Source organism: Gordionus sp. m RMFG-2023, chromosome 1, assembly GCF_954871325.1.
Source record: "Gordionus sp. m RMFG-2023 chromosome 1, tfGorSpeb1-WG-v2, whole genome shotgun sequence".
NCBI lineage: Eukaryota > Metazoa > Nematomorpha > Gordioida > Chordodea > Parachordodidae > Gordionus > Gordionus sp. m RMFG-2023.
In genome coordinates, this window is record NC_088775.1 from 66084096 (window position 1) to 66102977 (window position 18882).

General features: G+C 26.5%; 1 protein-coding gene across 1 annotated transcript; it reads right to left on the reverse strand.

The window, feature by feature from the left end:
• Positions 1-1301: 1301 nt before the first annotated feature.
• LOC135928728 (ceramide-1-phosphate transfer protein-like) lies at positions 1302-2051 on the reverse strand. The gene is made up of 3 exons (XM_065465187.1): positions 1924-2051; positions 1405-1884; positions 1302-1362 (listed from the first exon to the last, which is right to left on the reverse strand). Exons 1-2 carry the CDS (start codon positions 2049-2051, stop codon positions 1452-1454), a joined length of 561 nt encoding a protein of 186 aa, XP_065321259.1. The 3' UTR covers positions 1302-1362; positions 1405-1451.
• Between the last annotated feature and the right edge of the window lie 16831 nt (positions 2052-18882).

The following is an 18882-nucleotide window of genomic DNA, read 5'->3' on the forward strand; positions in this document are numbered from 1 at the left end:
TGGTTTATTGATAAACTCGGACATAATATTTAAATTAATGAATATTTATATATATTTTTTATATATAAGTTTTAATATTTTATGTATATATAATTCTTTATTATAGTATTAATAAATATTAATATATAATATATATATTTATTTATTTCATAAGCTCATATGAAATAAAATAAATTTTACAGTCAAATATTTTTATTTACAATAAAAAAGCGGTATATAAAATGTATCTTAAAAAGTATCTAAAAACAGATACAGATACCTCTAAAAAAATATCTAGATACAGATACAGATACCTATCTAAAAAATCTATCTTGATACAGATACAGATACTACATTTTTATATCTAGATACTTTAACAACTCTGATGCTTATGTTAATCTATTAAATTAAAATATAAATAATAATATTCAAATTAATAAACTATAATAATGGTTAGTTAAAAAAAATTGAAATGTGAAAAAAAGCTGATTAAAAATTTTTCTTAAAAAATTAGGAATATAAATTTTTCAAATAAGATGTTTTTAAAATTGAACGAATGTTAAATTCAAACACGTTCATCAAAAAAAAGGAACTTGTTCATGTTCGTCAAAAATAAAAGAAACGCCGTTCATCATTTTTTTAAAAACGAACTTATTCATGAACGCGTTCGTTTATAGCAATAATAAATACTAGATCGGTATCAATTATTAAGTTGGTGGTTTTGAATATTCAGATTTTTTGTGGATCTAAGCTAATAAAGTCCATAGAAGTAAATGATTTTCTTAAGAGGTATGGGGTACTTGTGTGTAACTTTTTTACCTTCGAATGTTATTTAAGACCAATTTTTGCATGCCATTTGCCAAGTCATAAATAAAATATTGGTTATAATTTTATTCATTTTTGAGGTTGAAGGAGGGGAATGTAAGGGTACCAATTTTTATATGATTAAAATGATATTTGCAAATTTTTATTGGGGTGTGGAAGATTTCTCACATTCCCCTCTCTTTGGTTACACTGATGATAAGATGAATATTTTTACATATTTAATAATTATTTTTACATATTTAATATTTCAATATATTATATATTTGGTATAAGAATTTTTTTTATAAATTTTATATTAAAATCAAAACATTTCATTAATTTATACCATATAAAAATAAATCAAGTCTGATTATAATTAATCTCATTTGGAAAACCCAAACATCATATGTGAATCATATATCATTGAAATAAAAAGAACATTTAAATATATATATCATGGTATGTTTGTAATATTATATTTTCTGTAAATAACTTGAATATTATTATATATTTTTTTTGATTCTTGTATAATATCTATAAATTTTTGCAAAATTGTCTCATTTCTATAATGATGGATCTCTAAAAATTATTTAAAAGCAAATAATTTAATTTAAAATTTACCATTAATATCTAATATAAATGAACAAGGGTCTAATTGATTAAGTAAATCATTTTTTTGTAGGCAGGCTATGAACTGCAACCTGAACTGCCTTTTTAATGATCCATGGATGGAATTGTGATAATGTTAAATTATAAGATTCTATTGCTATAGAAGAGAGTTTATAATCCATATTATTATTAGTAAAATTTTCATTGTTTAAAATTTGTTGTTTATTAACTATTCCCTCTAAAAAGTTTATAAAAAAATTAAAGGCCCTATGAAGGCGTGAAAATGTTCTACATCCTATGGCAGCATCATTTATTATTATATATTCATTTATAGGTTCCTTCAAGAGAGTAACTTCATAACGAACCATAGACAATACTGTTTTATAAATACCTGATTTATTCGTATCTAATGTAAAATTATTCAAAATTGTTAATTTTTTTTGGACATCAGTGTAAATGAAATAGAATATTTTTCCCAACAAAGGAAAGAACCTTGAATTAAAAATAAACTAGATCAAGAAAAATATTAACTTCTGTATTTCTTGATATGCTTCGATATAAGATTTAAGTTCTATATCTTTATTTTCATTGCAGGTTTTTAGTTTAGTTTCTAGCAGTTGCAAATTAAATTTTTTGTCATTGGAGGGGTCTTCACTCATCGTATCGTATCATACACTGGAGACATCCCACAATTAAGTGGGCATTCCACCACCCCATAGAGGGCGTCTCCAGTGCAGTGAATTTGCATTCACTGTTGGCAGAAAATTTACCCTACTGTCTGGGCCCGTTTAATTTGAGTGGGATGACGGATACCACTCGTGGATAAGCCAGGATCCACAAAGTTGACAGTAATTTACCCTACTGACAGGGTCCCGTTTAATTTAAGTGGGATGACGGGTACCACTCGTGGATAAGCCAGGATCCACATTGTAAATAATGTTTATTTATTATAAAAGATAAGATAGGAATATGTGTTAGAAAAAAAAGTGGAGGGGGGGGGGGTGATTAAGGAGTAAAGAGGAAGAAGAATTAGTTTTTGTAATTTGTAATATATTTATTTTTTGTTTTCTCTTTTTTGTTTTGTTTTTTCTTATTTTTTTATAATGTTTTTTGATGTTATTTGTATAATGAGGTGAGAAAAATTATAAATGAAAAAAGAAAAAAGGAAAAAAAAAGTATAATTCATAGTTAATCAAGAATGGCTTGATTAAGCCAAGATTTGAGGTCTAATTTATTTTGGGAAATATTTATTAAAAATAAATTGCTAACATTATTTATTCTTAGAATATTGATGGCATGGCTAAACCATGATTTTTGATATGTGTGATATTTTATTTTTATTTTTTTGGTTTGAAGGTTTGTGTTTAAGAGCGAAAGATATGGTGCTTTGATGGGAGTGTCTAAAGGAATGACAGAAAATTTCCAATTTGCGATAGGTTAGAAGTCTATGTAGAGGAAGAATATTGCAGAAATTCCAAAGGCTAAAGTTAGAGATAATTAAAGGATATTTAATGTTGAGAATATTTTTTAGAGATTTATTGATAAAAACTTGAGTTTTTTTTAAGTTTGAATTTGAATTGTCCCAGGTTTCAATACTATAGGTTAGTGAAGATAGGATATAGATTTTAAAGATTTGAAGTTTGAATTTGTTAGAAATTAGATTAGTGTGCCATAGTTTATTAAGAGAGTTGTATTTTTTTGTAGCTGAAGAGAGAATGGTGGTAGTGTTAGGATTTATGGAGCCTTTATAATCTAAGATGATGCCTAGGTATTTGAGAGATTTAGAGAATTGGATGTTTATGTTGTTGAAGGAAAAGTTGTGATGTATTGAAGAATTAGAAAGGATTTTTGTTTTATTGAAATTGATTTTTAGATTCATGAGCTGAAGATTGGAGGAAATTGTGGTTAGAATGTTATTTAAATTATTGAAATCTTCTGTTATGATGCAAATGTCATCTGCATAACATAGCCATTCAACATTTTGGAGATTGCAAAGTTTAATTAGATCACTAATTATTAAATTGAAGAAGGGGGGGGAGAGTGGGCAACCTTGTTTAATACCGCATTTTATTTTAAAGTAAGGAGAAAATAAGTTGTTGTGTTTAATGTTGATATAGCTATTTTCATATATGAACATAATGATCTTTATTAAATGAGGATTGATATTGTATTTAAATAGAGTATTCCATAGGTATTGGTGTTTGATGGAATCAAATGCTTTTGAAATGTCAATAAATATTACATAAGTATCGGTTTTATAGATTGTAGCTTTTTCAAGCCTAATTTTAGATGTAATTAGTTCTATGGTATTATGACCTGGCCTGAAGGAGGCGATGGAATAATGGGTGTTTTTTTCAATGTCTTTTATTATAAGATTGAAAATGAAGGTAGTAAGTATTTTGTAGAAGGGAGAGGTGAGGGTAATGCTTCTATAATCATGGATTGAGGTGGGATTGGAAATTTTGGGAAGATTAATGATGGTGGATTTACATCATTCTAGAGGAATGATGGAAGAATTCCATATATTATTGAGAGTAGGGAAGATTAGATCAGTAGTAATTTCAGGGAAAATTTTTAGAATTTCGTTGTTGATAGAGCCTAAGGAGGCTTTATGGTTTTTTAATTTCTTAATGATATTGATAAAGTCTATTTTTTAAGAATAAAGGGGGGGGGGGTTGTAATGAGTTGATTTGAGAGAAGAGAAGTAGGGCGGGGGATTTTATTATTGAAAATAGTTCTGAAGTGATCGACGAAGATATTGAGTTGGTCTTCAGGATTTTTTATAATTAGACGGCCAATTTTTAAATTATTAATTTTTTTTTCGTTTGAGGAAGTAATAAATTTAAGTGATTTGAAGGCATTATAAAGATCATTATTGCGTTTGAATTCTGAGATATTATTAAGTTTGTTGGTAAGATAATTACGTTTGTCTTTCCTAATGGATTTTTTAACTAAGTTAAGTTTAGATTTAATGAAATTTGATTTTCTTAGTTTTATTTTTATTTGGTAATGAGTTGATAAGGTTTGAAGTGTGGGAACTGATCCAATCAGGGTAGATTGTTTTGATGTTAAGATGGAGGTTGGCAGAATTGATGATTGAGTCTTGAATATTATTCCATGGAGAGTTGTTATTGATAGATTTGAGGCTGGTTTGAAATTTATTGGCTAATGAAGGGATATTTAAGCTATTAATATTGTATTTTTTTGTTGGAGGGGGGATTGGTTGTTTAGATTTGATATTGATGTTTCTAAGAAGGGAAGGTTTAATAAAGAGGTTTAGGGCAATGGGACGATGATCAGAAAGGAAATCGATTTCTTTAAGGATGGATACATTTTGAATATAGAAATTCATTTTAATACTGGTAAGGAAAAAATTTAATTGACTGCTATAAGATGAGTTAGGTTTGTAGTATGTGCAGTAGTCATTATTTTTATTTTTGAAGAAGGTATTGGTAATTCTTAGATTAAATTTATTGCAGATGTCAATAATTTTTTGGCCATTTTGATTTGTTTACTGATTGAGGGCGGCAAAACCTATGATTATATTTATATTTTCATTACCTATTTTCATATTGAAATCTCCTCCAATAATAATAAAATGATTAGGATTAATTTGTTTGAGATGGTTGTTTAGGGAGGAGATAAAAGCAGGATATTCTGCAGACTTAGCAGGGCCGTATATGTTAATAAGTTTTATGTTTTTACCTTTGGAGATTAAAGTGACAGAAGCGATTCTGTCACTTATAGGTATAAAATTTGTAATGAATTTTAGAATAGAATCCTTAATGATGAAAGCAACGCCATTGTGGTTGGTGGAATGATTAGAATTAAAAACAGTATAGCCTTTTAGTTTTTTTTTATATTGTCATTTATTAATGTTTCCCGAGTCATAATTATGTTGATATCATATTTTTCAAGGAGTTTTCTTAGAATTGTGATTTTACTGAGCAAACCTGGCATGTTGAGAGAGTAGATGATTAATTTTTTATTTAATGGCATGTTAATAGAGGAAGGGTAAATAAAAGAAATTAATTTTTGGTAATTGAAGTTAAATGTGAAAAAGCAGACGATATTTATTGAAGAAAAAGGGTCTTCACTCATCATATCATATCATACATGGGGAGACATCCCACAATTAAGTGGGCACTCCACCACCCCATAGAGAGCGTCTCCAGTGCAGTGAATTTACATTCACTGTTTGGCAGAAAATTTACCCTACTGTCTGGGCCCTGTTTAATTTGAGTGGGATGACAGGTACCACTCGTGGATAAGCCAGGATCCACAAAGTTGTCAGTAATTTACCCTACTGTCAGGGTCCCGTTTAATTTGAGTGGGATGACGGGTACCACTCGTGGATAAGCCAGGATCCACATTGTAAATAATGTTTATTTATTATAAAAGATAAGATAGGAATATGTATTAGAAAAAAGGGGAGGGGGGGGGTGATTAAGGAGTAAAGAGGAAGAAGAATTAGTTTTTGTAATTTGTAATTTATTTTTTTTGTTTTCTCTTTTTTGTTTTGTTTTCTCTTTTTTTTTTTATATTATTGGTAATAAGAGATTTTTGTGTTAAAATAATGTTAATATCATATTGATCAAGGAGTTTCCTAAGTATAGTTGTTTTTGAAAGTAGGCCAGGAATGTTGTAGGAGTAGATTGTTAGATTTTTGAAAATTGACATAATATAAATTTTAAAGTAAATTGTAAGATAAATTTGAATTTTGAAATAGAAAAAAATGGGGAAAAAACAAGCAGACGATACTTGGAAAATTAAAAGCAAAAAGCAGACAAGAGAAATGATGAATAAGAAAAAATCCATGAAATTGAGTTTTAAGAGAGGATTAAAGTTAAATTTTGTTTAAGAAAGAAGTTGTAATTATATTAAATGTTGATTTATATTATTTTGTTTAAATTAAGTTAATAAGATTAATATATAGAAAAAATAAATTGTTAAAGGAAATAAATAATTGATTTATAATGGTACTTGCTAAACTTTATAGTAGCTTAGGTAAAGAATTGAAGAAGATAAGAAAGAATTAAGTTATGATGAATTGATTGAGATAAATTAGTAAATAAAGAAGAGAATTTATTTCTTTGAATCTAGAAAAAATAAAAAAATTAATGAATAAAAGTAATAACTTGACAGAGATATATTATGGGTTATGTACAATTCTCAGCAATTAAAAAAGAGTCTCATTACTCTCCCAAACATCTTCCATGCATTTGAAAGAATTTACTAGAGTTTTGATTCAGAAGAGTAGAAGTCAGGCTTTTCATGTCATAAAAAATGTATGTAGTCGCAAAGTAAATATTTAAGGAATATAGTGTGTTTGAAAATGAAATTGTGAGTGATAGAAGTATTTGTAGAATTGATAGATATCATTATTTCTTGGAGGTGCGATTTAACATCAGCCATTTTCCCGCAGACGAAAAAAGTCCCCAGCAAATTTTTAGAATTAATCATTTATCTCCATGATAGTGTGATCTTATGCATCTAATTTTCGCGTATAAGCAAAACTTACGGTGAAACTAAACCTAAATTATCGTAGTAGACTTGTTTTCTATATATTAATATTTCTTGCTGACAAATAATGGATAACCAAACTACAAAATCGGTCTTCACTCATAGAGTGCCTCTAAAATAAAATAGTATGGTGACATAAAGAATATCAGACTTCGGGTCTTCACTCATATCATATCATATTATACACTGGGGAGACATCCCACAATTAAGTGGGCACTCCACCACCCCATAGAGGGCGTCTCCAGTGCAGTGAATTTGCATTCACTGTTTGGCAGAAAATTTACCCTACTGTCTGGGCCCTGTTTAATTTAAGTGGGATGACAGGTACCACTCGTGGATAAGCCAGGATCCACAAAGTTGACAGTAATTTACCCTACTGTCAGGGTCCCGTTTAATTTGAGTGGGATGACGGGTACCACTCGTGGATAAGCCAGGATCCACATTGTAAATAATGTTTATTTATTAAAAAAGATAAGATAGGAATATGTATTAGAAAAAGGGGGGGGGATGATTAAGGAGTAAAGAGGAAGAAGAATTAGTTTTTGTAATTTATTTATTTATTTTTTTTGTTTTGTTTTCTCTTCTTTTTTTTAAAATATTATTGGTATAAGAGATTCTTGTGTTAAAATAATGTTAATATCATATTGATCAAGGAGTTTCCTAAGTATAGTTGTTTTTGAAAGTAGGCCAGGAATGTTGTAGGAGTAGATTGTTAGATTTTTGAAAATTGACATAATATAAATTTTAAAGTAAATTGTAAGATAAATTTGAATTTTGAAATAGAAAAAAAAATGGGGAAAAAATAAGCAGACGATACTTGGAAAATTGAAAAAGAAAAAAGCAGACAAGAGAAATGATAAATAAGAAAATATCCATGAAATTGAGTTTTAAGAGAGGATTAAAGTTAAATTTTGTTTAAGAAAGAAGTTGTAATTATATTAAATGTTGATTTATATTATTTTGTTTAAATTAAGTTAATAAGATTAATATATAGAAAAAATAAATTGTTAAAGGAAATAAATAATTGAAATAAAAGATAAATAAATGATTTATAATGGTACTTGCTAAACTTTATAGTAGCTTAGGTAAAGAATTGGAGAAGATAAGAAAGAATTAAGTTTTGATGAATTGATTGAGATAAATTAGTAAATAAAGAAGAGAATTTATTTCTTTGAATCTAGAAAAAATAGAAAAATTAATGAATAAAAGTAATAACTTGACAGAGATATATTATGGGTTATGTATAATCCTCAGCAATTAAAAAAGTCTCATTACTCTCCCAAACATCTTCCATGCATTTGAAAGAATTTACTAGAGTTTTGATTCAGAAGAGTAGAAGTCAGGCTTTTCATGTCATAAAAAATGTATGTAGTCGCAAAGTAAATATTTTCACCATTCTATCATGACTCCTTTTATCACATTTACCATGTTTATAACTAAAAAAATATATAGGCTATAATCATTTTGATTGGATAAATAATATTTAAAAGAAAACTATTGGCTAAATTTGATTCTTCACTCATAGAGTGCCTCTAAAATAAAAATAGTATGGTGACATAAAGAATATCAGACTTGTCAATTTGATAGATGTCAATCGATAGTGGGAAGTAATTTTTTTGAATATAACTTTATCTTACTAAGTCCAACTTTTTAAAATTTTACCTCCAAGTCCTATATAAACTTACTATTAATATTTTAATTATTTTCTTTTCCATAAGCTAAATTTTCTTTAGTTTAAATCAAAATGTACAGTTTAAGTCTTTTTTTTTATATATAAAATTAGCATTAATTTAAGAGTTAATATTATATTTTAGTATGTTTTTAGGCCTCAGTTTGAGACAAAATTTTTAACATTTAAACGAAATATTCTTAGGATTAGGAAATAGATTATCATATAAAAATGGCCGTTAAATATCCATTATGTTCCAATTGAATAATCATGATCTGTCAGAGTTACTTATGAAATGAAAATGATTAGATTTTATTAAAACCCATTTTTAATATATCTTAACCCAAATTCATATCTTCAAACCTTAAATTAACCATCCAATTAAAAAATTCCCTGAGTGACAGATTCCTTGAGTTATGATATGGGTTATTATAAGTAATTACTTGGCAGGGGGTAGGGGCTATGATTTTTAAAAATATATTATCAAAAAATATTATATATGAATAATTCTTATAATATTTTAAAAATAATTTAATAAATTTTATACTACCAATATCTAGACTAATTAAAAAATATATAAATATGAATTAAAATATATACAAATATGAATTAAAAATTTTTTCATAAATTCATTTCTCCGTTTTCTTTGGGATGTATTTATCTATAAAACGATTTCATTCGTAGGCGAAAATTCTTTTTAGCTATTTTGGATCATGGATCTGGAATATATTCCATATGTGATGGTCCATTAATATATATAACATACAAGTATCCACACAGTTAGGGAATTTTTAAAAATTTTCATTAATAATATCTTAATATATATATTGTCGGAATATCATATTCATATTTGAATTTTTGGTAAAATATAATTAGTTAATTTTGGTCAAATCGTGCAACAAGGTTTTAGGTCAATTTCTTTTTGAATTAAGTACATATCGGAAAAATTTTTTAAAATAAGATATAATTTTATTAAAATTTATTGAAGTATATTACCCTCTTTTCAATATCCATTAAACCGGAATGTATGAATCCCGGAAAATAATTCCCCGAAAAAAAAATCCCGGAAAAAATTCCCGGAAAATAAATCCCCGGAAATTAATTCCCCGGAAAAAAAATCCCCGGAAATTAATTCCCCGGAAAAAAATTCCCCAGAAAATAATTCCCAGGTAAATAATTCTCCGGAAAAAAAATCCCCGGAAAAAAAATCCCCGGAATAAAATTCCCTTGGAAAATAATTCCCCGGAAAAAATTTCCCCACTATACATTGAATTGCTAATGCATTGCTAAACTGCATTGCTAAACTGCATTGCTAAAAGGCAATCAATCATTATCAATTATAAATCAATCAAAAATTTATTACGTATATTTTTTTAATGATAATTTTTTAAACTTTTTTTAAAATATATTTAAATCATTTTTTTATTATAAATGAAGAATACTGATTAAATGTTTATTTTTATTTAATATTATTAATAAGAAATTTATTTTTCTAGCTTATTAAAACAAATATACATTTTATTCAATTTTAAAAATTAACAAATATATATCCGTAAGAGGGCGTTATATGTTTGAATATGTATCATTTTAGGAAACCGGAATGATGATTGGATAGCACTTTTTTTATATTTGGGTATATATATACATATGAAAAACCTAAAAATTAAAAAATTTTTTTAGGTTTCTTTGATGTTTAATGAGTAAGTTTAGAATAGTAAAACAATGGAAATTTTTTAAAGTAAATATTGCTGGCGTTATTTATCAAAATCTCTTCATTTTTGTTTTATTTATGTATATTTACGTGCTAAGCATTATTCTAAAAATATTTTGAAAATAATTTGATTTGACCGATTGCCGAGCTCAAAACCGACCACTCACTAAATATTCGATTGACCAAATTTATTAGGAATATAATTTGAAAAATGTTTATTTTCGTTTTATATATCTATAAATACGTATAAAACATAATCCTAATAATTCTTCAGAATTAATTTTATCAAAATTTTTAAATATTTTATTTGAGAATTATTATTTCGTTGATTTATTTATAGGGAATTTTTTCTCCTAATTTTGTAATTTTAATTATCTTAAAAACGGAGATTTTTTTTCCGGGGAATTATTTTTCTAGATTCTTTTTTAATATAGCTTACATTTAATATATTTATTGTAGCTTTCGTTCTCTTCGCTACACTCCACAAGGTACGATTCCCAAACAATTTATTTTAAATGAAATAGTTACATTTCTCATATTTAAATAAATATATTATGCTAAGCTAACCTATCTCATATTTTACTTTTAATAAACCTTTTATCGGTCCGTTGTCTCACCCCCTCCTTCATTATTATATAGGATTTAACTTGTAATATACAATAAATTTATTGAATTTAAAACAAATTAAACAATAACATAAAATTTATCGAATTTAAAAACATTTAATGGTAAATCTAAATATATTTCCGCGAATATGAAGTTAATGATTTATTTTCAAAAAAGATACTCCAGCAGTAGTCCGCCAACATATTTATACGATTCTTGCCGGGAATTTAAATTGAAAACTTAAGACCCCCCAAAACGAAATTCTTTACCATTTTTCTCAAAAAGCAATCGATAAAAAATTATAAAAATTAATAAATTTATAAGGAAATATAAATCTAACACTATCACCAATTTTCAGGGATTTTCATTTGATACTTTTTAAAATATATCCGTATTACCATTTTTGAGATTTCGAAAAGTTGCCTTTATACGATAATATTTTTAAAACTTGACGTGAAGGGAAAACTTAGAAAACGAATTCGAACTCAATGTCAAATTCTGCACCAAAACTTGTTTTTATTTATTTTTTCTCCCATTTTTCTTGTCACACAGTACAATTAATAAAAATTGATAAAGACATAAATATTAAATAAAACCTATACAATAATTTTAATCTATATTTTTTCAACTTTTAGGTAGAGATATCAACATCCAAGGATGTTTTTATCATCTAACTCAATCAACTCATAGAAAGATTCAGGAATTGGGGTTAGAATCATCATATCGGAATGATCCAATGTTAAGCTTATTTGCAGCTATGATCGATGGATTAGCATTCTTACCTATACACGATGTCAAACGAGGTATGGAGTATTTAAAAACCATTGTATCGGATGAAAACAAAGAATTATTGTTTTATTTTGATAAAAATTATGTGAATGGAGAATTGAGACATGGGAAAAACTCTCAAAGACAAGTAGAGCCATTGTTCCCACCAGAAACATGGAATGTGTTCAATGTTACGATTGCTGGGGAAAATCGAACAAACAATGTATGTGAAGGATGGAATAACCGATTTAAGCATATTGTAGGCAACAAAAAACCGAAGATATGGGAACTACTCGAAAAAATAAGGATGGAAATAGCGGTTGATATGGGAAAAATCGGCCAATGGAATATTGGGACATACACTCCCAAAAAAATCGTATTTATGCACCGAAACAAACTATTTTAAAAAATTTATGCATTGATTATTTAGAAGAGAGAAGGGACTTGCCCAATTTTCTCTCTTCAATTGGAGAACATATACGTTCTAGAATTGTTTCTTTTGAATAATATAATTTATTATTCTATATATCATTTAATAAAATTATAATTATTTCTTTTCTGTAACTTTTGAAAAAAATTCATAAGCAAAATAATAATTGTTAGATTAGAAAAATATAATACTCACTGCTGATAATCACCTCTGGATGTATTTTGATTAAAGTGGTCAGCATTTTTCATTACTTTTGGCAGTATTTAATTAAAATTGGGCAGTAAAAAATATAATTTTGCAAGTTTTATAGTGATTTTGTATTCAGTCAGTTAAATTCTTAAAGTAGGTAAATACTTCAGTAAAATAATATTTATCAAATAGAGGGTATCAGATTGAATTGCTAATTTCCTATTTAGCCACAAAATTTATAAAATTATATTATTTAATAGCTTATCCTTGTAAAAACAAAAAGGGGCGCTATTTAAGAGTCAGTAAACTGTGAAAAGCCTTTTATCATATTTCTAAAAAAATGATTAAAATTTGTGTAAAAATAATTTTTCAATAAATACCTAAAAGTTGATGAAAGTGTGTAAAGGTGAACTAGATTTATTTAACTTTCGTTTTATTATTTAAAATCTCAAATCCTCGAAGAAATTTGACTTTAAAAAACATTTCTATTTAATTAAATACTGCAGAGCAGATCCGGGTCACGGGATTTTTTTTCCGGGGAATTATTTTCCTAGATTCAAATTTACTAGTAATATAATTTGAAAATTGTTCATTTTTGTTTTATATATCTATAAATACATATAAAACATAATCCCAAAAAATATTTTAAAAATATCGTGGTTTGGCGGATAACCGACTCGTATATGTTTTACTCGTAATTATAGATATATAAAACAAAAAATGAACATTTTTCGAATCATATTAAATTTTATCAATCGAATATTTAGTAAGTGGGGTTTTGAGCTCGGCAATCAGTCAAATCAAATTATTTTCAAAATATTTTTTAGGATAATGCTGAGCACGTATATATATACGCGTATAATACAAAAATGAAGCTTTTTCCATGGATAACGCCAGCAATGCAGTATTTGGTCATTCAGTCGGTTTTCGGGTCAAATCACGATATTTTTAAAATATTTTTTGGAATTATGTTTTATACGTATTTATAGATACATAAAACAAAAATCAACATTTTTCAATTTATCTTAATAGCAAATTTGATCAATCAAATATTTAGTGAGTGATCGGTTTTGAGCTCGGCAATCGGTCAAATCAAATTATTTTCAAAATATTTTTTAGAATAATGCTTAGCACGTAAATATACACGTATAAAACAAAAATGAAGAGATTTTGATAAATAACGCCAGCAATATTTACTTTAAAAAATTTCCATTGTTTTACTATTCTAAACCTACTCATTAAACATCAAAGAAACCTAAAAAAAATTTTTAATTTTTAGGTTTTTCATATGTATATATATACCCAAATATAAAAAAAATTCTATCCAATCATCATTCCGGTTTCCTAAAATGATACATATTAAAACATATAACGCCCTCTTACGGATATATATTTGTTAATTTTTAAAATTGAATAAAATGTATATTTGTTTTAATAAGCTAGAAAAATAAATTTCTTAATAATAATATTAAATAAAAATAAAATTATATACTATATCATTTAATCAGTATTCTTCATTTATAATAAAAAAATGATTTAAATATATTTTAAAAAAAGTTTAAAAAATTATCATTAAAAAAATATGCGTAATAAATTTTTGATTGATTTATAATTGATAATGATTGATTGCCTTTTAGCAATGCAGTTTAGCAATGCATTAGCAATTCAATGTATAGTGGGGAAATTTTTTCCGGGAAATTATTTTCCAGGGGAATTTTATTCCGGGGATTTTTTTTCCGGAGAATTATTTACCTGGGAATTATTTTCTGGGGAATTTTTTTCCGGGGAATTATTTTCCGGGTATTTTTTTTCCGGGGAATTATTTTCCTGGGGATTTTTTTCCGGGGAATTAATTTCCGGGAATTTATTTTCCGGGGATTTTTTTTCCAGGGAATTAATTTCCGGGGATTTTTTTTCCGGGGAATTATTTTCCGCTTACCGGAATGTATGATGCTTTCTAAAGAAATTATAAACTACTCTATTTTTAATCTTATTAGTTTTATATGTTTTAAAAGTATATTTTCAAATTAAATGGAATCTCTGAATCGGACGACATCTGTAAATATATACCTGCCTACAATTTCTACAGATTTAAGAGCGATTTGCCTTCAATTCTTGAAGGAGTAATGGGGTAGGCATCTAAAAAAGGGTGGGAGGTAAATATAAAATAAACACTATTTGTAGATTAAAGAAAATAACTGATTAAAATATTCTAATTTATAAATAAATATTTATTTCTCGTACATTCATAAATAAGTCATTAATAAGGCTAATATTTAGATTATCACCAATTAATCAATTAATGATTACCACCAACTAAGGATTATTTGTTATTCCTAGTCTAAATATATGAGGCAAGAGTTTAGTTAAAATTGTTCAGTGCTTATAAATGGTGGCTCATTTTTAGATTTTTTTCATTTATATCATGGTGTTGATAGAGCAAAATGGGTAGGTAAATAATGCGGCCGAATGCCGTGAAATTCCTTTTTTTAAAGGGGGGGGGGGTGGGTAGGCATTTCAGTGGGAGTTTTTAAATAATTTTTTTGTCATATAGATACTGCCTACATAATATTTTATTATCGTTAACAGGTTCATAATGATCTATTTTTACATATAGGTAGGGCTGGAAACCAATAGTAAAAATCTAATATTAACAAAATATTGTATTGGTATTGGTATTGGGTCTAAAATATTGGTATTGGTTTAAACAATATTTTCTATTTCTTGTATTGGTATTGCTATTGGTTTATATTGGTAACTATTGGTTTATATTGGTATTGGTTTAAATTCAAATTAGGGGAGACCGGGGTTATATTGTCCATAAAAAATTGAGAGGCTGTGAAAAGGAGGAGAAATAATTTATCAAAATAATTTTGATGTTATTTTATTCTTTATATAATTATCTACGGTAGAAATTAATATCTAATAAAAAAATATTATATATTTTTTTAAATTTAAATTTTAAAAAAATGAAAATTTTTGAGTCATGAAAATGAGACGGGGGATGTATTATCCTTTTGTGGGGCATGTTTTAGACTATGATTTTCTAAGCATTTTATTCATATAAAAATCATAACAAACATATAATATTAACATACAACACATTTATTACATATAAAAAATGGATTAAAATCACAACATGATCCATGTGCCCATAAATGACAATCCAATCTTCATTATGGTGGTGAGTTTGATAGTTTTTGTGGCACACTAAACAAAATTCTTTTTTGCCAGCATTCATATTTAAACTTTTTTTATTATTGGTTTGATTTTTTTTTTCAGATTATTAGCCCTAGATCTGGCTATTTTTTTGTAAGGTGAAGAGGGGAGGGAGAGTCAATAGAACTATACCACTGTCAGAGCCCAGCTCAATGACTTCAATAGATTGATGAGATTTATGATTATCTAATATAAGCAAAACTTTTTTATCTTGACTGGGCTTAGTGTATTTTAATGATTTTAAAAATATATAAAATCTTCAGCCAGCATCCACCCAGAACCATTAGACACGCCAATGCATCCTACAGGGCCATCTCTTAAATAATGATCATAAAATTTTTTCCTGGGATATATAAACATAGGTGGAATAGAATTTTCTAGAGCATTGACAGCAATTGCCAAGGTCATAAGTGTACCACATTCTGATGTAGTAATTGCCACAACCTGTTTTTCGCCTTTCCTTGCAATAACTTTATTAGGCCGTTGAACTGTTGTTAATCCTATGAAAATATTAAAGATTTGCTATCATATATATTTTAATTAACCAGTTTCATCCATATTATATATATCACATGGTAGAAAGTTATTTTCCCTTGTGACAGTCAAATAATTATTAAAAAATAAATCAATCATTTTCATATTAAAATTGGTAGCCCTGGCTATACTTGTAGCCTCTGGTGTTTTCAAAGAAATAGTTGGATTTCTTTTAATAAATGCTCCAACCTAGTCTTCACCAGCTGATTGAGTTATTTCCCAAGATTTTGGTATTGTAAACTATACCTCTTGGCCATTTGATAAGCTAAAACTCTAACCTAAATTTAAACATAAGTCATTAAATTATTTATATATTAAGGCAATCTAATTAAAATCCTAATTCTTAAATTTTATTCTGAATTTATTTAATAATTAATATAATAAAATATATCATACATAATTAAACCTCTAATGTATAGGTAAGAACCAAAATATGTTTTAATACATGATATAATTTAATGCTAAACCAATGAATAAATCATTTTAAAATTAATATACATGGCAGCATCATTTTATTTTAAATATATATCATACACACATAATTAAATCTTTAATATATAGGTAAGATATGATTTAATGCATGATATAATATATATAATGCTACATTGAATAAATCATTTTAAAATTAATATTAATACATGGCAGCATCATTTTAAAATTAATATATATAGATGGCAGCATCATTTTATACATAAATGGCAACAACATTTTATTTACATATATATCATACACACTTAAATAAATATCATTCTAATGTATAAGTTAAATTCTTACTTTAAAGTATTTTAAAATTAATAAAGATGTTTCATTAACATATAATGTAAATAATTTTAAAAAATTTTCTCAAGTTTATTATTATTTAACTAAAAAAATACCATGGCATAAATTTAAAGATTATAAAAAAAATCATTTTACAGAGATATATGATATAACAAAGGATTAAAATACTTGATTAGGGCATAATCCTGAAAATAATCTTGATCCTTTAATTAAATAATCTGTTAATTTAGCTTCTTGAATAGGAGAAAATACTGATCTGTGAATATATCGCTCTTGAAAATCTTCATTTCTTTTGAACAATTTATTATACCTCTAATGCTTAGTTTCTTAAATATATACTAATTTAAATATATAAATATACTTCCCATAACTTAAATTCGTATTCATGGTTATAACTGTCAAAGGTATCTTATATTTCAGCATTTGAAGAATACTTGCCTTTTGATTATCATTATTATCTTTGTTAATTTTTCTAATATATGTTCGAACCATTTTACAAAAACATAACCAATATATTAATGAATGTATGTAAAAGGAAAAGACGCACCCCGCTAATACCTTCCCCAGGTCCACAGGATCATTTAAAAATTAAATTTAGAATATTAAATTAACATAATGATTGTCAATATTTTTATATATGATAAAATGGAGATTTTTTTATCATTTAGAATTTATATTAAGTCTGAACAACTTTTATAAAAAAAGTTATTCGTGAAAATGTAAAATTTAAAAAAGTTACTTTGGGTATGTTGAAACTTAAATTTGCATTTAAAATTTTTCATGAGCAATTTTGTCCGAAACAATTTTGGACCTACTTAAGCACCTTATTATAATACATATTTGGCTTAAATTACAAATCTTAAACTTTATTAATTTTTAAATTATTTGAGAAGGAAATACCTACCCCGGGAACACACTATCCCCGGTCTCCCCTACGAATTAAAAGAATAGAAATAGTGATTATAAAACTTTTAATTTCTAATTTTAAATAAACATGGGAAAAAAATAATGATACCATAAAATCAGGGCTAAGAACCAACTCTCAAAATTTTACTGAATTCAAATTCTTTTTTTAAACTAGGAATTTATTAGGTGATGTGAATAAAAAATTTTGATTTAATCATGTATTTTTTGTATCAACAATAATAAACGTATTGATTTTGAACCATTTTATTTATCACAAAGAACATAGCAAAATAAGTAAATAAAAATGTAACATAACTGTCTATTTATACAAAATATAATGCAAAAGAATGATATAATTTTAATATAAGAGGAAATAATTTTATGTATTTAAGAAGAATCTTGCATGCGCATCCAACTTTTTAGGCACAGGCAAGCTTGTATAGTATGCTCATCTAGTGAACAACGTTGGTCTGTTATTACATACCGTCCTTCTGAAAAAGCCCTTTCAGATCTAGATGAGGTGGCCGGAATTGCTAGATAATCTCTGGCAATTTTTGATAATACTGGATATCTATTTTTATTTAATTTCCACCAATCTAATGGATTTGTATCATTGGAAATTGTGGCTTCATCCACGTATTTACTTATTTCTAAGTTGTTATTATTATGAGGTTTCACCTGATAAATTTTGTCATAAAAGGACAATTTTTTGTTATTTTGTGCTCTTTTGTAAGTTCCGCTGAATTGTTATTATTATTTTATAAATATTGTATTCATTAGTAAGATATCCAATAAGAGTTTCCATATTATTATTCTTTAATAAATGACTTCATAGTTTAAATCTTGGGTCAATCATTGTTGAAATAATATAGGTGTTTATTAAAATTATAGTATTTATTAAGTTTTTAAGGCAGCTAAAGAAGCTGTCTTTAAAATAGCATTAGGATTATTATTATAACTCTCCACATGCTCAAAAATACTGGAATATAAAGGAATAATTGTTGAAATTGATGGAGTATTAGCACATGAGGCTATCTATGTAGCAAAATTAAATGGTTCCAGAAATTCTCGGTATATTTCTATATTATTCCAGGCTAAGGCACTAATATAATTTTCTTGATTGGTACTTTGTAAATGATTGGTATATGTTGTCAA

What these genes read in the sequence shown, in the direction of transcription:
- LOC135928728 (XM_065465187.1), bottom strand. Translation starts at nt 2,051, where the DNA reads ATGAGTGAAGACCCCTCCAATGACAAAAAATTTAATTTGCAACTGCTA. An exon ending in GCATATCAAGAAATACAGAA is followed by an intron (nt 1,885 to 1,923) that starts GTTAATATTTTT and finishes TTTTAATTCAAG; the next exon opens with GTTCTTTCCTTTGTTGGGAA.